Source organism: Oncorhynchus masou, unplaced genomic scaffold (genome assembly GCF_036934945.1).
Source record: "Oncorhynchus masou masou isolate Uvic2021 unplaced genomic scaffold, UVic_Omas_1.1 unplaced_scaffold_1439, whole genome shotgun sequence".
NCBI classification, from domain to species: domain Eukaryota; kingdom Metazoa; phylum Chordata; class Actinopteri; order Salmoniformes; family Salmonidae; genus Oncorhynchus; species Oncorhynchus masou.
Genome location: NW_027004357.1, coordinates 89764 through 111847, shown reverse-complemented (window position 1 = coordinate 111847; position 22084 = coordinate 89764). Strand labels below are relative to the sequence as shown.

The 22084-nt window shown below is 41.0% G+C and overlaps 1 protein-coding gene across 1 annotated transcript in view; it reads right to left on the bottom strand.

Moving 5' to 3' along the window:
* LOC135530849 (solute carrier family 26 member 6-like) overlaps positions 1-21752 on the bottom strand; it is a 34545-nt gene extending 12793 nt beyond the window's left edge. The window contains exons 1-13 of the mRNA XM_064959022.1: positions 21240-21752; positions 12303-12442; positions 11407-11517; positions 10947-11287; positions 10570-10722; positions 10049-10131; positions 5449-5596; positions 4935-5048; positions 4748-4825; positions 4572-4667; positions 4089-4195; positions 3468-3537; positions 2650-2742 (exon numbers count right to left, since the gene is read on the bottom strand). Of these exons, the coding sequence (XP_064815094.1) occupies positions 2650-2742; positions 3468-3537; positions 4089-4195; positions 4572-4667; positions 4748-4825; positions 4935-5048; positions 5449-5596; positions 10049-10131; positions 10570-10722; positions 10947-11287; positions 11407-11517; positions 12303-12442; positions 21240-21379 (1674 nt within the window). The 5' untranslated portion in view covers positions 21380-21752. The remainder of the gene's footprint in view (positions 1-2649; positions 2743-3467; positions 3538-4088; positions 4196-4571; positions 4668-4747; positions 4826-4934; positions 5049-5448; positions 5597-10048; positions 10132-10569; positions 10723-10946; positions 11288-11406; positions 11518-12302; positions 12443-21239) is intronic.
* Between the last annotated feature and the right edge of the window lie 332 nt (positions 21753-22084).

The following is a 22084-nucleotide window of genomic DNA, read 5'->3' as shown; positions in this document are numbered from 1 at the left end:
TAAACTAGGATATGCTTAACACCCCGGCAGTCCTGCAATCTAAGATAGATGCCCTCAATGTCACACAAATTATCAAGGAACCCACCAGGTACAACCCCAATACCATACAGATGGGCACCCTCATAGATATTATCCTGACCAACTTGCCCTCCAAATACACCTCTGCCTTCTTCAACCACGATCTCAGCAATCCCTGCCTCATTGCCTGCATCTGCTATGGGTCCGCGGTCAAACGACCACCCCTCATCATTGTCAAACTCTCCCTAAAACACTTCTCCGAGCAGGCCTTTCAATTCAACCTGGCCCGGGGATCCAGGAAGGATATTGACCTCATCCCGTCAGTCGAGGATGCCTGGTCATTCTTAAAAAGTAATTTCCTCACTATCTTAAATAAGCATGCACCTTTCAAAAAATGTAGAACTAAGAACAGATATAGCCCTTGGTTCACTCCAGACCTGACTGCCCTCGACCAGCACAAAAACATACTGTGGCGGACTGCAATAGCATTGAATAGTCCCTGCGATATGCAACTGTTCAGGGAAGTCGGGAACCAATACACGCAGTCAGTCAGGAAAGCATAGGCTAGCTTTTTCAAACAGAAATTGGCATCCTGTAGCTCTAACTCCAAAAGGTTCTGGGACACTGTAAAGTACATGGAGAACAAGAGCATGTCCTCCCAGCTGCTCACTGCACTGAGGCTAAGTAACACTGTCAACAACGATAAATCCACGATAATCAAGAATTAGAATATGCATTTCTCTACGGCTGGCATTGCTTTCCTCCTCGCTACCCCAACATCGGCCAACAGCTCTGCACCCTCCCGGGCTTCTTGCCCAAGCCTACACAGCTTCTCCTTCACCCAAATCCAGATAGCAGATGTTCTGAAAGATCTGTAAAACCTGGACCAGTACAAATTAGCTGGGCTAGTCAATCTGGACCTTCTCTTTCTAAAATTATCTGCCACCATTGTTGCAACCCCTATTACCAGTCTGTTCAACGTCTCTTTCATATTGTCAGAGATCCCTAAAGATAGGAAAGCTGCTGCGGTCATCCCCCATCTTCAAAGTGGGTGACACTCTAGAACCAAACTTTTCTCTGTTGACATCAACGATGTTGCTCTTGCTGCGGGTGATTCTCTGATCCACCTCTACACAGACGACACAATTCTGTATACATCTGGCCCTTCTCTGGACACTGTGTTGACAAACCTCCAAACAAGCTTCAATGCAATACAACACTCCTTCCGTGATCTCCAACTGCTCTTAAATGCTAGTAAAACTAAATGCATGCTTTTCAACCGTTCGCTGCCCGCACCCGCCCGGCCGACTAGGATCACTACTCTGGACAGTTCTGACTTAGAACATGTGGACAAGGTGTCTGGTTAGACTGTAAACTCTCCTTCCAGACTCATATTAAACATCTCCAATGTTGTTGTTTGTGTCGCATTGCTTTGCTTTATCTTGGCCAGGTCGCAGTTGTAAATGAGAACTTGTTCTCAATTAGCCTACCTGGTTAATTAAATAAAGGTGAAATAAAAAAAAATATAAACTCAATCCCATAGAAAATTTGTAAGCAGAACTGAAAAAGTGTGTGCTGGCAAGGAGGCCTAAAAACCTGACTCAGTTGCTTTGAGGTCGGAGGCTGAGCAGTTGCCATACCAGGCATTGATGCAACCAGTCAAAATGCTCTTGATAGTGCAGCTGTAAATCTTTTTGAGGATCCATGCCAAATCTTTTCAGTCTCCTGAGGGGAAATAGGTTTTGTCGTGCCCGCTTCACAGCTGTCATGGTGTGCTTGAACCATGTTAGTTTTGTTGTTGATGTGGATAACTTGATGTTTTCAACCTGCTCCACTGCAGCCCCGTCGATGAAAATGGGGGTGTGCTAGGTCCTCTTTTTCCTGTAGTCCACAATCATCTCCTTTGTCTTAAATTGCATTCAACTCATTTAGCAGCCATTCATATCCAGAGTGACTTACAGGATCAATTAGGGTTCCATACCTTGCTCATGAGCACATTGTCAGATTTTTTTACCAAGTTTGATCGGGATTCAAACCAGCAATCATTTGATTACTCATCTAACGCTCTAAAGCACTAGGCTACTTGCTTATAGTCTGTATGTAAAAGCAAGACTCTTGATGATTCATATCGATGTGCTGTTACCGTCTCTTATGACTGAAAATAACTTCTGGACATCAGAACAGGGATTACTCAACCCGAACTGGAATAATGATTTTTCCTTTAACGAGTCTGATGTGAAAGATATACTTCTCTCCAGGGCACAGGCCCAGATCCAGTCATTTGCGTAAAGAAAAATGTTCCAAAACTGAGATATGGTTCTTCAGTGGTAGAGTTCTATTGTGGATTGATACTGCAATTTATTAGATAGCACAGGCTACGAGTAATAACAACTGTAAAAAAGGTGTGACCAATATTGCCCTTGAAGTCAAGCAAGTTTCCAATTGGCCAATTGTACTAATCATGTGTGTATTTAAAGCAACTGCCCAGTGTTTACAGATTACAATAAGATATGACCTATAATTAATTACAATATGATTGAAATCATTTTCCTTTACAATTGTTTTTTAAAAAGCAGATTTTCTGTGTTGGAATGGTGTGGGCGTATACCGGTCATAAAATAATCACACTACCTTCTCCTGCAGTGCGTCCAGGTATAGCTGAGCGTTGGTATAGTACATTGTGGTGGAGGAACGGAAGATGGTAATACCTGGTATCTCTTTAGCCTGTGGGACAAACCAACACACAAACAGGGGACTTCAATAGATGGTCATCTAAAAACTGTTTTAAAACCCACTGTTGAATAACCCACTCACACCCCCCTAATTACATATTACAGTTTTGTTTTATTGCTTTGGTCTTATTTTCAAAAGTATGTGATGAGTTTCCAAAACTCTTAGTACAAAGCTCCAAACTGGCAACACTTGTAACATGGACAGTCATGCATTCAAAACCTTTCATTGTGCATTAATTTTGTTTGTTCACCACAGAACCACTGAAATCGTTGCATGACTCATCCATGAGGTGGTTGGCAATCATAAATCTTCCACCTGTATTGTAATGATGTATTGTATTTTACATTCATGTAGTAGTCCTGTACATGGCTCAGTTTGTAAGAGCCTGGCACATACCAAAAATGTTCTGACTTTGGATGAAAGTGTCTGCTAAATAAATGGCATATATTACAGTACTGTATTGGCCAATGCAATTTTAGTAAAGCAGTGTGAACTCTGCATTGCATTGTAAAAGGCAAATACTTTATATGAACATGTGTTGCAATGAGAAACATGTATTTCTAGATGAAACACTGATTAAAAAATGTACTTAGAATTTTGAAACAACTACCTTTTTGATGATCTGTTTTGAGTTTTGGACTAAAAGTTGTGAAAATGTACCACATGAAAATTGCACTAAAGCGATACCAAAAAAACTGTAAACTCCTCCGTCTCACCTCCTCATATGTGTCTGTATCCAAGTAGAGCTCAGTCCCAGGAACATGCCCCAGGATAGAGTACCTCGGCCTGGGAGAGAGAGCACGCACGCGAGAGAGAGAGAGAGAACAGATGTAATCTACTTTAAGAAGAAGAGAAACACAATACATTCACTTTAGAACAATGGTATTCAAAGTCGCGACCAGTGGGATTGCCCCAAAAATTATAATAATACGTGTACAGATTTTTGTATGGGACAATATACAAACATTTTTGAGAAAGATATTTACTGGTTTCTTTTCATTTCGGTAAGAAATTGAAACGTAATGAAGGTTATTTGTTGATGCAAAAATGTAAATGTACCGATTTTAAGGTTGTATCATCTTATTTGGGGTGGGGTTGTGAGAAATTATTGTGAAAAAAATGGGGCCCCCTCTGAAAAAGTTTGAATACCACTTTTTTAGAAGGATGTATCTATGTTACTCTCTCTCACAAGAAAACAAGCAAACACAAACATGTGTGCTCATGCAAACACACTTTTTAAAATTGTATAATCTGCCTTAATTTTGCTGGACCCCAGAATGAGTAGCTGCTGCCTTGGAGATCCATAATAAATACAAATAAAATACACTCAGACTCACAGTTGTGTTCTGAAGATGACAGTGAGCATAGAGAAGCCGATGGATGCACCTAGGCCGATGTCCAGGTTCAGTAAGATAGTACACACCAGAGTTACCAACCACACCAGCTAGGGGACAGCAGAGACACAGGTAGTCAGTATGGGGAACACCCAGGAATCAGGGTTTCCCAAACCCCATTTGAGTCATATACGTTAATCTCAAGTTCGGATGCATGTTTTAGGATATAACTATAATGTGTATGAATGTGTAACTCGCCCCTCGGACTCCCGAGTGGCGCGGTGGTCTAAGGCACGGCATTTCAGTGCAAAAGGCGTCACTAGAGTCCCTGATAGGAATCCAGGCTGAATCACATCTGGCTGGGATTGGGAGTCCATAGGGCGACACACGTCACCAGGGTAAACCGTCATTGTAAATACGATTTTGATGTTAACTGACTTGTCTAGTTAAATATAGGTCAAATAAAAAAATTAAAAAAGCTCTCACCAGGTCGACCTTATTGCTCTTCCAGAGTGCAGGAATGTCTTTAAACTGCATAAAAAGGCCTTTCAGGTTCACAAGCACAATACAGGCCAGGACAGCCTAGGGGACACACAAACACTCAGCAGATCAATGGTGTTGTCTGTGTTTGGATGGTGTGGAGGTGATGGAGACATAAATACCTTGGGTAGCTCCTCAAATAGTGACCCCAGTTGCAGAATGAAGATCAGCACAAGTACTGAAGAAATCAGCCCCACAACCTGACAAAATGTACAAACACACACATTAGTTAGTGTGCACGTGTGCGTAAATATTAGCAAGTGGAGATACGTGTATGTGCATGCAAGAGTGTAGGTCTTTGTGTGTTACCTGTGTCTTGCCCCCAGTGCTATCCTGGAGGAGGGTACGCGACGGAGAAGCAGCCATAGCGTGGCATTGAAAGAATCCTCCCACTATGTTACAGAGACCAATAGCAACCATCTCCTAGAAAGAGAGAAAGAAGACCAAGAGAGTGAGAGAGAAAAGGAGAAAGAGTGGGGGAGATTAGAAGAATGGAGAGGCTCAATTAAATTGGGGTTTATTTACTTGTGGCCACCCCCAGTAAATAACTTCTTGTGCTTATTCGATAGTGTCAGCCATTAAACATTCAGGATCAAAGAGCTGTAAGCTGGTACACACACTGTGTGTTCCCTTCCTGTCTCACTCCTTCAGAGCAAAGCAACCCCAAGCACATTCCTCTGTTGGTCTGCCTGTGTGTGTGTGTGTGTGTGTGTGTGTGTGTGTGTGTGTGTGTGTGTGTGTGTGTGTGTGTGTGTGTGTGTGTGTGTGTGTGTGTGTGTGTGTGTGTGTGTGTGTGTGTGTGTTGTGCACGTCCATGTCCCACCTGGTTGCTGTCCACATTGTAGCCGTGTTTTTGGCCAAAGATTTTTCCCAAGGAGATGTTAAGGGCATATCCCACTATGCCTACTACGAATGCATCACCAGCTACCGAACCCCACATACTAATATCAGGTGACCTGGGAGCCTGTAGTCTAAGGATAAAGAGGAAAGGGAGATGGGGAGACAACAGTAGTGGAGAGAAAGGGAGAGGAAGAGAGGGAGAGATTAAAGTGGACAGGGGGAGGATGGGATAGAGGAGAATTATGTGGTTCAAAGACACTGTCAATATGTATCTCATTGATTACTGCCTCATCCAGACCCCTCCTCCTTCCCCAACACATCCTCTTGACTCTTGCTGCTGGTAACAAGTGTTGAAACATGTACACAAACAAATAATGACATTTGTGTTTAATTGTGTATCAATGCACAGGCTAAGTTAGGATTGCTCAAAGTAACGAACATGATAAAGAACCTGTAGGCTACCAAAGGCAAAGCCATGTCATGAAGAAAATGATTTGATACTTGAAATAATGAAATGATCAATTTACACCAGTGACAATGATCAAGCCTATGAATACTATCTCCTCCATTCAGATAAGCTGCCTACAACAGCTTATGTTGAGCAGTAGCAGTAGCCACTTCTTACTGTAACTTTTGTCTTTGGCAGTCCTGCAATCTGAAGACCATGCCGAATCAGCTTTAACACATGTCCAAAACTGCCTTAGCAAATCTTGATGAAACAGGTTGACATTTACTGGCTGTTGATAATTGTTTCACTGTCAACACACTTCTCTCTGCTCACTGTATCTGTGTTTCCTTATTTGACTTTGACATTTTTATCTATTCGCCTTATGTAGCCCGGCCCACTCGACCCAGTTCCATTCAAACGCGATTGTGTTTGTGTTTCCAATCACAACTTCTGTCAACGCTAGCGAATTACCTCAGAGTGGTAGCCAGCTAATAATTAAAAAACATGCATCGTTAACACATCTTAAACTCTTGAAACTAGGGGGCACTATTTTTATTTTTGGAAAAATAATGTTCCCAAAGTAAACCTCCTATTTCTCAGGACCAGATGCTAGAACATGCATATCATTGACAGCTTAGGATAGAAAACATTCTAAAGTTTCCAAAACTGTAAAAATATTGTCTGTGAGTATAACAGAAATGATATTGCAGGCAAAATCCTGAGAAAAATCCAATCAGGAAGTGACTCTTATTTTGAAACCCCTGTCTTTCTATGCATCCCTTTTTCCATTGAAAGGGATATCAACCAGATTCCTTTTTCTGTGGCTTCCCTAAGGTGTCTACAGCTTTTAGACGTAGTTTCAGGCCTTTATTTTGAAGATTGAGCGTAAACGACTTACATTGCGTCAGTGGCCAGCGGAGGGCTCTCAGAAATAGTCATTTTTCCTCTCGCTCCTACTGAAAAGCCAACTGTCCCGGTTGATATATTATCTAATAGATATTTGAAAAACATCTTGAGGATTGATTATAAAAAACTTTGCCATGTTTCTGTCGATATTATGGATATAATTAGAATTTTTTTTTTCGGCGTTGTCGTATTTTCGGTGGATTTCTGAACACAAAGTGACAAGCAAACGGAGGAATTTTGGGTATAAAAATAATCTTTATGGAACAAAAGGAACATTTGCTGTCTAACTGGGAGTCTCGTCAGTGAAAACATTCGAAGCTCATCACGGGTAAACGGTTAATTTGATTGCTTTTCTGATTTTCGTGACCAAGCTTCCTGCTGCTAGCTAATCGATAAACTTACACAAACGCTTGTCTTGCTTTTGCTGTAAAGCATCATTTCAAAATCTGAGATGACAGGGTGATTAACAAAAGGCTAAGCTGTGTTTCACTATACTATACTATATACTATTTTTGACCGTTGCTCTATGCTAATTAGTGTAGTTGATGACAATTCTCACAGATCCGGCATGGGTAGTTCCAAGACAAACAAGTAAAAAAAACAAAAAACATGGCTCACATTTGGGAACACACACAAATGGCTCTTCGGAGGTCGGAGGGTATCACCGTATCCCATCCGTCATCGAGTGATAATTGGGTGGATGACGTATGGGGACATTTTTCATTATGCTCTCCCTGGGAGTGGATGGTTCCACCATGAAACATTACAAGAGTACAGAGGCTTATCACTACCTCCACAGGCTGAGTTGTTCTTCACCAGGAGGAGGGAAAAGGATTGGTATTTGCAGAAGGCCGATGTTCAGCCCAGCCAATCAAGTAGCTCTTGCAACTCTGCTTGGGTACTTGTATCCAACAACAGATCAGTAGAGATGTCTGAATTGAAAATATCATGATTTATGGGTAATGTTAACATGTATATGTGGATCAACAGAACTGCTGTATTAATGTGGGGAATCTGTAAGTATCCTGTCAAATCTCATGTTGCTGAAGCAAGCTAGGTTTATGGAGGTGAGGTTTATCCAGGTGAGTAGGGTATAACATTAATTTAGACATGTCAGCATCACATGTATTTCTTTAGTGTTATTGTTTTCTGGGTGAATAAGGTTTGTAACATATCCTTGTGGTTGGGGGTAATGCCTAATGTATGGTAAGTATAAGTGGTCATCTCATTGGGAACAATCGCAAGGTAAGTTTATGATTGAACTTACATGTGGTTGGATTAAGTTGATCACATAGTCCTCAGTCACACGATTGTTAATAATGGGATTTTCTCTGAATGTCTTTTGTTGTACCAAACATTCTATCACAGGTGCAGAATGTAGTGTCCAATGGGCTAACTGGCATAGCCTGGACTGATGAGAAGTGACAGAGTGCTGAACTCCAAGGAACTGTTGAAGTCAAGGGGAATGGCTGTGATTCTCTGGATGATGTCTTCAATGGGACAGCCTGTGATGTGAAGGTGGTGGAGGGCACACCCCAACTGCAACCACACGGGCCACCTGGCTACTATATGCAGGTGCAAATTGGTATGTTTTGCATAGGACTGAGAGAAAGTAAGGTGTTCATCTGGACTCACAGCAAGTTGTCATCCCTGTCCCCTATGATACACAGAGGCTTTCCTGAGGTTGAAGGCATTCTACTTTACACACATGCTGCTATTTATTGTTGAGGAGCATCAGGCAGGCAGATTGTCAGTGACAAATATATGCAGCTCTGTATAAGTATGTAGTCAGATGTCTCTACTGTTTGCAGTTACTATTAACACATAGTTTTTCAATTAAAAGGCCAGGCTTAATGCATCAACAGTCACAGTATTGTGGAAATAGTTTTTATGGCTTTATTTTTTTGTAAAATCAATATGTATGTATGTAAAACAAATAATTAAGTTGAGTTGTAATAGAATTAATTGAAGTGTATTTTACATAACTTTCATTCATATTCAGATATCGACCCTGTGAATGCCATTTGACTGGTCCGTTCATTCAGAATCTTCATGAATGATATCACAATGCAGGTTACACAGGGCAGCAAAGTATTTTGTCGACATTAGATGAGAGGTTGATTGACACTGTCTGTGAGATTAATCTAAAACGTTTTAGCCTTTGAATTACGTGTTCCACATGAACCCTTACGTTACCTATCCATCTTGTACATGTGGTGTCCTCTTCTGACAGTTGTGTGCCTCTTTTTGTGAAGGCTGGAATTGTTCATTTGACCTTACTCTCATGTAGCAGATCACAGATTGTGAAGCCCTGGTCAGCCATGACCTCATCCCCCAGACAGAGTTACTCCAGGAACCCAGAATCTGATGTTATATATTTGTTGCTACATCTACCTCCATATGCTGAGGAGATGAACTTCAATTGCCACCAGGTACTTGATATTGTTCTAGGCGTAGTAATGGCTGAATGACTCTCCCTTGAATCCAGATTCTTTCACTTCTGTAAAGCAGTTTCTGAACAGTCAATAATGCAGGATGTTCCTGGGTAGTGATTGTTAAAACATTGTGCATTGCAGCATGAATGGTTACCCTTGGCAGCCATGGAATGTACTCTTTTCCTTTTCCATCATGTCAATCCAATAACTAATCACTCGACTGACAATACTCTGGGAAACACCAAACCTTTCTGCTAGCTGCTGTTGCAGCAAGTTGAGCTTCAGCTTCATCAGTGTTATCAGGAGTTGGTCTGTCAAGTCCATCGCTTTGGTCCAGAGCCGGTGGATACAGGTCATTTGGGGCTCCTTAGGTACATTCAGATCGACGTTGAGGTTGGTGTTCAAAACATTGCTGTTGTAAAAACTGCCTTCTCTTCATCCAATTGTTGAGACAGCCTCGTACTGAACATATAATGCTTGTCATGTTGACCAATTGTAGGATTTTGTACGGTTCTGTCAGTGTAAAACTATCAAGCTCTCAACTAAAAGTACCACTTTTGCATGCACCAGCATCGGAAACAGAAACACAATTGCAACTAACTCGCCATGATCACTGTGACATTCCAGAACAAGGCGAATAGGATGACTCTTTCCCAATGAACTACACCATATCACCTACCCCTTTCTTCCCTCTTCCTCTCCTCTTCTCCTGTGGACTCAACTGACCTTAGACCTCCCCTACCCACCCACAAACAATAACGCAAAAACACACACACACACTCACAAACACTCACCCTTTGGGGATCTGTCCGATGACGGCCACTTTGTATAGGCTGTACAGTTTGCAGTAGTAAGAGATAAGTGTTGCTACTATGATCTGTAACATACACATAGACACACATAAGTTTTGCTGTGTTCGGAAGCTTTGCTGTGTTCGGAATCCATGCACAAATACAGGCCGATTATTTAACACAACTAATCATTTTACCATATTTTATTGGATCAATGTGACTAACTGGGCACATGCACACAGTGCGATACATACACTCCTCCAGAACATTAAACCGGAACATTAAACCCCGAACATTAAACCGGAATATTATACTGGAACATTAAACCGGAACATTAAACCGGAATCAGCCATGGTGACAGGTTGTCCACCATTTGTTTTTCACTAGACGTGTCGTTCAAGAGACCAAAAGAGAGAGACAGGAATGAGGAGCAAAAGAGAGAGGTGAGAGACAGAGTGGCACTAGCACTACACAGCTAATTTAAAAATAACCGAGTTTGGTTAACCCTGGTGTAGAGGACTTGCCGTTATGAGCTCTATTGGAACGGGCACAGGCATTTTCTTCTCATAGTAAATGTTGAGTTCTTTGACCCCTATGAGGACCGCCAAGGCCACTAGAGTTACCACCACGGCCGCAATGTTAGTCTCTGGCAGATGTCTACAGATATCTATTAGGAGCTAGAGAGAGAGAGAGAGAGAGAGAGAGAAAGAGAGACAGAGAGAGAGAGAGAGAGAGACAGAGTGAAAGTGAGACAGAGAGAGAGAGAGAGAGAGAGAGAGAGAGAGAGAGAGAGAGAGTGAATGAGTGAGTTTCTGCATACATGCAGCAGTTGGAAAACATTTACAACTTTTGTATGTGTGAATCATCTGTTTCTGTGTGTGGATGTGTTGTGTGCACTCACATAGACCTGAGACAGCGGTCCGGAGAAGCGTCCAACGCGGATCCCAAAGAGGCTTGGGAGTTGGGAAAGTACCACATGTATACCTGCTCCTGTCATGTAAGCACGTACCATGGGATCCGACAGGAACGTCACCGCAAAACCAAACCGAATCATGCCCAGCAGAAACAGAAAGATCCCACTCAGTAAGGTGGTGCTGGCTGCTATCTGTACTCTGGCGGCATCGCGGGCTAATACATCTATAACTTCAGTCCCATTGGTTCCATTTAGAATCATGAAGTTACTGTTTGGGGCCAGCCTCTCTGTCGTGGTGCCTATCATGATGCTGGTCACAGCAAATGCGCCTGAGAAAACACACACAAGATCATGGTAGGGAATCATTAGCATATTCCTTTGACCAAATTCTATTAAAACATTCAAATTCTCTCTCTTTCTCCTTCCCCCCTTCCACACTCTGTCTTGCCTACGGAGATGTGTCTGGAGGTGCCAAAGATGCAGTACATGAGTACAGGGTAGAAGGAAGTGTAGAGGCCATACACTGGGGGCACAGAGGCCAGCAGAGCATAGGCCAAACCTGGGGAAACATTACAGAAATGTCAGTCTTCATAGACTTCACAAAATAGATAGTTATCATATAGTATTCTCAGCTCAAAGAGATGCAACACTAACTTGAGATCAACTTGTGTAAATCAGGCGTTCACGTACCTCAAGCATTGGTATCAATGAAAGATTTACAGGTGGTTACATGCAGTGGCTTAACGTGACTAAGTACTCAGTGGTGTAAAGTTCACTATTTAAGTAATTTGTATGGTTAGGCCTATCTGTGCTTTAATATTTCTATTTGCACAACTTTTACTTTTACTCAACTACATTCCTAAAGAACATAATGTATTTTTTAAACAAGTACTGGTTACATTTTGAATGCTTAGCAGGACATTAAAACTGTCCAATATATTCACTTATCAAGAGAACATCCCTGGTCATCCCTACTGCCTCAGATCTGGCAAACTCACTCAACACAAATTAATTTGTAAATTATGTCAGATTGTTGGAGTTTGTTTTATGCTGCTGTCTGGTTGGCTTAATATAAGGAGTTTGATTCATAGCATTTAACTTTACTTATACTCAAGTATAGCAATTGGTACTTTTTCCCCCATTGTACTTATAGTAAGTACATGTTCAAATAAATAGTTTTAGACTTTTACTCAAGTAGTATTTTACTGGTTAACTTTCACTTGAGTCATTTTCTATACATTTTGGTCAGGTATGACTATTTAGTACTCTTCCCACCATGTGTTGTTGATTTCAAGTTAGGATTGGGCCCTGTATGTCTGTTCAAACAGTAGAGGTGGTACAGACCCATAGGCAGGTGCATGATGCCAATGCTTATGCCAGATATGAGGTCTCCCAGTGCGTCTTGTCTCACTGAGTAATGAGGCAGCCATGACAGGATAGGTATAAAGCTCAGCACAGAACGCTTCAGCTTGGGCACTGAACACCTGCGACCAGGGGGAAGAGTTGGAGAGGTGGAGAAAAGAATAATACATTTTTGGTATCCATTTGTGACAACGGATGTGTTTCTGCTGTGTGTTGAATAGGGCATGCAGGCAACTCAGCTCCTTGAGCAGGGTTTTGTTCCATTCCATTTCTTACACTTCTAATTAAACTAACCAGGATTCTTACAGCTAGGCTGGAACATAAGCCAGCACACACGGTGGCCATTCAGGACCAGGTTTCATCTCCTTTGGTGGCACATAGAGCCTGGTAACACTGTGTCATAGGGCTGTAGTTACAATCGAGGCGGGAAAGGGAGTAAGCCCACATATGATTTTGAAAAAAGGTGAAATTCTACAATTAAAATCAATGTTCTTGTAACGGCGTTCTTCGTTTGTTGAAAGAGAGTCGGACCGAAATGCAGCGTGGTGGTTACTCATGTCTTTAATGTAGAAGATAGCGATACATGAAATAACTTAAATAAATACAAAACAACAAACGGAACATGAAAACTAATTACAGCCTATCTGGTGAACACTACACAGAGACAGGAACAATCACCCACGAAATACAAAGTGAAACCCAGGCTACCTAAATACGGTTCCCAATCAGAGACAACGAGAATCACCTGACTCTGATTGAGAGCCGCCTCAGGCAGCCAAGCCTATGCAACACCCCTACTCAGCCGCAATCCCAATAACTACAAAACCCCAATACGAAATACAACAACATAAACCCATGTCACACCCTGGCCTGACCAACTAATTAACAAAAACACAAAATACTAAGACCAAGGCGTGACAGTTCTATCACATTGACCATATTATTGTGAGTAAGCACAATTGATTCTGAGTTTGAGCATATCAAACTATTAATAAGATGTATACGCTCAGATTTTGTATAAATCACTTGCGCTGCTCGCGGTTTGAAGTCCACAATGTTGGGGGGAGGTTGTAAGGCAGGGCTCCCCAACTGGTGGCCAACTGGCTGAATTTGGCCCACGAGTGGTTTAATTTGTCTTATGTCATTAGATACAAAAGACTATAAAAACACCAGGAAATCAGCTCCAGTGATTTTCATTTTTGAAATCTGTTCCCAAGTATTCCCACTCATTGTAGTGACATGATCATATAAAATACTATTACTATTACTATAGACTATTACTTTTTTAATACATTTAATAGCCTAAAGTTACTGCTATTTTACAAACTAATGTAACTGTGTTTATTAGGTGTGCTTGCTGAAGGAAAAGCACAACTTTCGATTTTTAGATTTCTGTCTTAGTCTTATTATTATAAATAAAGTTTGCTTTGCTACCACACCCACAACGGAAGCATCGCATTAGTGGAAACCGAGGCTGTTCTCGCGGCAGGCCTGGTTTAGCTAGATATGTTCACGTTGCGTCTGGGACAATTTTAGCATTTTAGCTAACCCTAACCGGGGTTAACTTTTACTAACCTTAATATAATTCTCCTAACCTGCCACATTATTTTCCTAACCAACCACGTTAATTAATCTAACCTGCAGAGTAGGTTCTCCAAACAAAAAGTAACTTCTGCTAGTCAAACCTGGCAGACCTGGCCTGAGAACAGACTTGGTTTCCACAATGCGATGCTGCAACAATCATGTCCTCGGATTCGCAGGTTAACACATTAGAATAGACTCAGGGTCTGTTTCTGTGGTGGCAGAAATGCTAAAAGGCTCAAACCAGCAACTGGGTGAAAGTGGTGAAAACACAGAGGTTGAAACATTCATTCATCAACATATGAATTGTTTAGCAAATTCAGGAGAAAATAGAATGTCTACATTGCACAGTAATATCGCCATTGCTAACATACTTATCATTTATTTTAGGTATGAGGAGATTCTTCGTGATTCCTTAGTAAAAGTTATGAAATCTGAAGACACATTACGTTAACCGAGACACATTAAACCGATCAAATTCTTTCAAACATGAAAGGTGCAATTTGCAGAATTCGCTCTGCCATTTCTTGGTTACTAAAATTCTAATAGTTTGCCAAAGTTGAGTTTATGTGGCAAAATGATCCATGTTTAGTGTTGAGAATCATTGAACCATCTAAACTGCTCTGATATTCCTTTTCAATAACCCAAAATATTGTATTTTCAGCTGTTTGAAGCTACTGTACAAAACCGAAAGTAAAAGACATCAAAACAAAACTTAAGAACGGGAAGCATAGAAATAGCGCACATAGAATAGATTGACCGCAGATTAGACTTGTGTTCAACATGAATGACAGATCTATAACTCAGGTTTCTATGTGATTTGGTCAAGTAGCTCAAAATGTTACATATTACAGCTTTTACTTCGGCATGGTGTGTGAATCATCTTTCTTTGCCTTTTTAGTGCAATAAACATGATGGTTTCTTCAACACAGAAGAAGTTGCTGTTATGCCTGTATTGACATACCCAAAACCAACGAGGAAGTCTGCAGTGCTGAGAGCGGTTGTATGAAACCAATCAGTACGCCAACAAAACTCAAATGTGCAAACCCGCTCTTAATTTTAATTCAGTTTGACTCACCATAAGTTCTGTGTCTGAACTGTGTGTTAGATTGCTTGCGTACAGCTTTTTATATTGTGTATACTTTTTTAACTAAAACCAATAAATATTTACATAACGTAGCCCTTTCCATTCACATTCACTGTCATCCTGTATACGGGTTGAAAATGGCACATTTTGTCATTGATTAGTGCCTAAATTGGAACGCAGTAGCTGTAGAGCACATATGTCAGAGTCAAGGCCCGCGGGCCACATCCGGCCCGCGAGAAGGTTTTTTACGGCCCCTGGGATGATCTTGATTTATTATTAGAACCGGCCCGCAGACCGCAGCAAGCCGGCAGCCCGCAGATCTTTTACACGCACCAATACTACATTTCCCACAATGCAACGGTGACGCACCGAGCAGTAGGCTGCTTCATTTCAATATTTATTGGCACAGCAGTCGTCAGCATCACAGTAAAATTATGTCATCTCTGATATGTACAGTACAGTGAAGGCATTTAAAACCAAACTGACTCTGTGGGAGACGCAGATGCGGAAAGAAAATTTGAGCCACTTTCCCAGCTGCCAGACCATGAAAGAGAAGCTCTCTACCAGTGCGTTCCCGAGCGCACAGTTGGCTGATAAAATAGGTATGCTTGCCGCTGACTTTCGACGCCGATTTGCTGACTTTGAAGCACAAAAAAGCAGGTTGGAACTGCTCGGTAACCCATTTGCTGTTGACGTGGAAAGCTCACCACCAAACCTCCAAATGGAGTTGATTGACCTCCAATGCAATGATGCACTGAGGGCAAAATATGCGGCAGTGGGTGCTGCGGAGTTCGCCCGTTTCCTCCCCCGACACAATGCCCCAGCTGCGCATCCAGGCTGCTCAAACGTTGTCTATGTTTGGCAGCACATACCTGTGTGAACAACTTTTTTCTTTGATGAACCTGAACAAAACATCACACAGAAGTCGACTTACTGCTGAACACCTCCACTCAATTCTGAGGATTTCCTCAGCTCAGAGCCTTACCCCGAACATTGATGAACTTGTGGAAAAGATGGGACACCACCAAGTATCACCCTCAACCTCAAACAAGTGAACATTACTGTGCAATCACATATTTAGAGTTTTTACTCAGTTCAAGTTTAAAAGTTAAAGTTTAATATTTGTTTTCACTGCATGTTACTTCTCCTTAAACAAAGTGTTGTTTTTGATTAATAGATTTTTGCACTTTATTTTATTGTATTTCAATCCAATTATATTTTAAAAATATTTCAGTTGAGTGGATGATAGAAAATTGCTATTATTGTTTTTTTCTTTGAAGTAAATTTAGCCCACTTTTGCTAAAATAGAAAATATAGGCTACTGATGGTGCCTTGAATACCGGTTTCTTTCATTTAATGTTCATGTTATGGGGATTTTTATATAAAGGAAATTTGTCTTTTGTGTCTGTTGAAAATTAAAGATTACTGACAGAGCCATAAGAAAATATTGCTTTATTTATCTGATCATATTGGAATATATTTGTTAGGTTTTCAGTAGGTTCAATTAGGTTCACTAGACTATATGCGTCATTTAAAAATTTTTCAATGAACATTCGAACAGTCCGGCCCTCGGCTTGTAGCTAAATTTTTTATTTGGCCCTCCGTCCATTTGACTTTGACACCCCTGCTGTAGAGTAACATCCTATGCATGACGTAGGAATTCAAGTTTTCCACTTCACAGCTCTGTATGACTTTTGACTGACAGCTGCTATAAACTTGAGCACCGTGCGACAAGAAGATGCTCCGATCCCTCCCACTAATTGGGCTACTTTTACACATTTGTTGTTGTCTGAGGGAAATGCTGTAAATTGAGAAGAGTCGATGTGTTCAAAAAGATGAGACATTGGGGATTCTAGACCGCGTTGATGTCATACAATCAAACCACACACCCATGAGTCTAAATTTCGTCACATTTCCATATTTGAAATCTCATGTAATTTACAGCATCAACGTTTATGATTGTTATGCTTAATCCACAGTTGCAAGGATGTTATACACTGGGTTGTCCTGAACCGAATGAGCATGTGTTTGTCGTATTGTGAATACAATTTGCTGCGGAACACGTACTTGAATGCTCTCATGACTCCATTCTATGTGCACAAAAATTACAATCTGTTTCTCTGAATTGCCTTTTGAAAGCCTACCACTGTAAGATTGTATTTTATAACTTAGCTAGCCATGTCCTCAATAGAATAAGCTTTCTAATGATGCCCACGTGACCCAGCTCATGCAGCGATGACAACTCCTTTGCATAGAGTTGTCAGGCTGTTGATTGTTGCCTGTGGAATGTTGTCCCACTCCTCTTCAATTGCTGTGCGAAGTTGCTGGATATTGGCGGGAAGTGGAACACGGTCGTACACATCAATCCAGAACATCCTAAACATGCTCAATGGATGACATGCCTGGTGAGTATGCAGGCCATAGAATAACTGGGACGTTCAGCTTCCATGAATTGTGTTCAGATCCTTGCGACATGGGGCCGTCCATTATCATGCTGAAACATGAGGTAATGGCAGCGGATGAAGGGCATGACAATGGACCTCAGGATCTCATCATAGTATCTCTGTGTGTTAAAATTGACATGAATAAAATGTGTGATCGTTGTCCATAGTGTATACCTGCCCATACCATAACCCCACCGCCACCATGGGGCACTCTGTTCGCAATCAGCAAACCGCTCGCCCACACAACGCCATTCATCCTGTCTGCCATCTGCCCGGTACAGTTCAAACCGGGATCCATCCATGAAGAGCGCACCTCTCCAGTGTGCCAGTGGCCATCAGTTACGACACCAAACTGAGGTCAGGTCAAGACCTTGGTGAGGACAATGAGCACGCAGATGAGCTTCCCTGAGACAGTTTATGACAGTTTGTACAGAAATTCTTTGGTTATTCAAACCCACAGTTTCATCAGCTGTCTGGGTGGTTGGTTACAGACGATTCTTCAGGTAAAGAAGCCGGATTAGGAGGTGCAGGGCTGGCATAGTTACACGTGGTCGAATGATGAATATACAGCCAAATTCTCCAAAACGACATTGGAGGTGGCTTATAGTAGAGAAATTAACGTAAAAATCTCTGGCAAATTCCAGCAGTCAACATGCCAATTGCATGCTCCATCACAACTTTGTGTTGTGGGACAAAACTGGACATTTTAAAGTGGCCTTTTATCGCCCCCAGTATAAGATGCAACTGTGTGATGATCGTGCTGTTTAATCAGCTTCTTGATATGCCACACATGTCAGGTGGATGGATTATCTTGGCCAAGGACAAATGCTCACTAACTGCAATATAAACAATTTTGTGAAACATTTTTGGAGAAATATGCTTTTTGTGCTTATGGAACATTTCTACAATTTTTTATTTTAGCTCATCTTGCATTTATATTTTTGCTCAATTACCCCACTCAAAAAGACAGCCAAAAGATTGATAAATTCCCAATGTGTCACTGCACTTTTAACCATTTTAAAGCACAACAAAGTTCTGTGCAGATTATTAAAGCAAATATGATCTCCACAAACCTATTAAGATAGATAGTGTAAGTAACAACAACATTTCACAGGAGATAGACATATCTGATATGGGCAGAAAGCTTAAATTCTTGTTAATCTAACTGTGCTGTCCAATTTAAAGTAGCTTTACAGTGAAATTGCGCCTAATCTGGAATAATACATTGTGTCCTTTTTCTTGCATTTCAAAGATGAAAAAAACGCATGTTTTTTATTTTTATTATATTTTACTAGCTCTAACGTGTTTGAGATACATTAATTTCACATTTCCACAAACTTCAAAGTGTTTCCTTTCAAATTGAATCAATAATTTGCATATCCTTGCTTCACTTCTGAGCTACAGGCTACAGGTTAGATTTGGATCTGACACTTTAGGCAAACATTTAAAAAAAGGGTCCGATCCTTGTATTTTTCTTAAAACTGTATTGCTCGTTAAGGGCTTGTACTGTAAGTAAGCATTTCATGTATGTGGTTGAGAGAATGCCAAGAGTGTGCAAAGCTGTCATCAATCGAAGGGTGGTTTCATTGAAGAATCTCAAATATTAAATATTTTCTAATTTGTTTCACCCTTTTTAAGTTACTACATGATTCCAAATGTGTTATTTCATAGGTTAACTATTATTCTACAATGTAGAAAATAGTAAAAATAAAGAAAAACCCTTGAATGAGTAGATTTGTCCAAACTTTTGACTGGTATATCATTAAAAAAATTAACTAAACATGTAATGTGTTGTTCCCATGTTTCATGATTTGATATAAAAGATCCCAGAAATGTTAGATACGCAATAAAAGCTTATTTCTCTCAAATGCTGTTTCCATTGATCATCCTTGAGATGTTTGTACAACTTTATTGGAGTGTTGAATTCAATTGAATGGACATGACTTGGAAAGGCACACATCTGTCTATATAAGGTCCCACAGTTGACAATGCATGTCAGAGCAAATACCAAGCCATGAGGTCGAAGCAATTGTCCTTAGAACTCTGAGATAGGATTGTGTCGAGGCACAGATCTGGGGAAGGGTATCAAAAACAATTCTGCAGCATTGAAGGTGCCCAAGAACAGTGGCCTCCATCATTCTTAAATGGAAGATGTTTGGAACCACCAAGACTCTTCATAGAGCTGGCCTGGCCTTGGTCAGGGAATTGACCAAGTACCCAATGGTCACTCAGACAGAGCTCCAGAGTTCCTCTGTGGAGATGGGAGAACCTACCAGAAGGACAACTATCTCTGCAGCACAATCGGGCCTTTATGGAGTGGCCAGACGGAAGCCACTCCTCAGTAAAAGGCACATGACAACAACAGTGCCTCTTCAACCTCAGGAGGCTGAAGAAATGTGGCTTGTTATCTAAAACCCTGACAAACCTTTACAGATGCACAATCGAGAGCATTCTGTCAGGCTGTATCACTACCTTATACGGCAACTGCACCCCCATCAACCACAAGGCTCTCCAGAGGGAGGTGCGGTCTGCACAACACATCACTGTGGGCAGACTACCTGCACTCCAAGACACCTAAAGCACCCAATGTCACATGAAGGCCAAAAAGATCATCAAAGACAACAACCACCGAGCCACTGCCTGTTCACCCTGCTACCATCCAGAAGGAGAGGTCAGTACAGGGGCATTAAAGCTGAGACCAAGAGACTGAAAAACATCTTCTATCTCAAGGGCATCAGACTGTTAAACAGCAATCACTAACTCAGAAAGGCTGCAGCCAACATAGAGACTCAAATCACTGGCCACTTTAATAAATGGATCACTAGTCACTTTAAACAATGCCACTTTAATAACGTTAACATATCTTACATTACTCCTCTTATATGTATATACTGTACCTTGTACCATCTATAGCACCTTGCCTATGCCGTTCAGCCATTGCTCATCCATATAAATATGTAAATATTCTTATTCCTTCCCTTTAGATTTGTGTGTATTAGGTAGTTGTTGGGAAAATGTTAGATTACTTGTTAGATGGCACCAGAAGAAATGGCAGCAGTTTTACGGGGTACATACTACCTCAATTGGGCCGACCAACCAGTGCCCCAGCACATTGGCTAACCGGGTTATCTGCATTTGGTCCCACCACCCGCCAACTCCTCTTTTATGCTTCTGCTGCTCTCTGTTCATAATGTATGCATAGTCACTTTAACCATATCTACATGTACATACTACCTCAATCAGCCTGACTAACCGGTGTCTGTACATAGCCTCGCTACATTTATAGCCTCGCTGCTGTATATAGCCTGTCTTTTTACTGTTGTTTTATTTCTTTACCTACCTATTGTTCACCTAACACATTTTTTGCACTATTGGTTAGCGCCTGTAAGTAAGCATTTCACTGAAAGGTCTACCTACACCTGTTGTATTCGGAGCACATGACAAATAAACTTTGATTTGAATTCAACATATGAATTAATAACTTGTAGAATAAATGTGAAATCAACAAAAGCTTGAAGCATTTTTTTTGTTGAATTCTGGGTTGAATTCAAATGATAGCTATTGAAGACATAGGCCTAATAAGCATGATTGATGATATATGATTGATAAAGTATATTTACTTTTCCTTTACTCTGTTAAATCTACCCTTTGAAATGACCCCGATTGCAGTAGTGAATGTATTGAGTTTTAAGTAGAGACACAAATCCAATGTATTTTACTAAATTCCACATCACAATACGTTGACAAATTACATTGAAACAAAGTTGGTTCAATCAGTTTGTGCCCAATGGAATGTTACTATCTTACCTGAGGGAATCTTTCACCCGCTCCTTCAGGAGAGGTCTGGTGGAGTGAGTCCGTCTTCTGGCCAACTTGTCCAAGCAAAGCTCATTCATAACATCCCTCTCCACGTAAAACTCCCCAGCCCTCTGCTCCTCAACTCCCATGGCTGTCTTCCAACACTGAATGTCTGTGTGTTTATTGCTTTGTGTGTCTCTCTCTTTTCTTTCTGTCTATGTCTCTTTGTCTGTCCTTCTAGTCTGAAACAGTGTGCGGAGGAAATACCTCACACAAAAACCTCTCACAAAGGTCTCACAATTATCAACAAACTGTCAAACACCCCGATAAGAGGTACAAAAAGCTACTCTATGTTTCAAGCTAGTCTGAGTGTACTCCTGCCTGTGTCTTTGTTGGTGTCTCAGTTGGACCTTCCTCATATCTGGGTGCAGGACACAATCCCTGATATTCTGGTTTTCACAGAGACTTGGCTGACTGATTCGGTCTCGGATAAGGACATCGAGATTTGTGGTTAAAATATCTTCAGGTGTGAAATATTGTAAAAAGGGAAAGGAGTGGCTGTTTATGTACAAACAACACACATGGCATCATGTTGTCTAAATATTACTGTTCCCAAGAAAATTAGCTGGTTATAGAAAAGCCAAATAAACCCAAATACCCGTTTATTTGTTGCTGGGATTTACCACTGTGACTACTGAGAACAGAGGATGGATAAACAACATTGCAGTTAGTTACAGTATGGGATCTTACTTTGAGACAGGAAAATAATCCTGCAGCAACAGGAAATGTGAATTATTATGTGGATTGTAATAAATGTGTTGATACATTTTTCGGGAAGGGAAAATTAAGTCTGA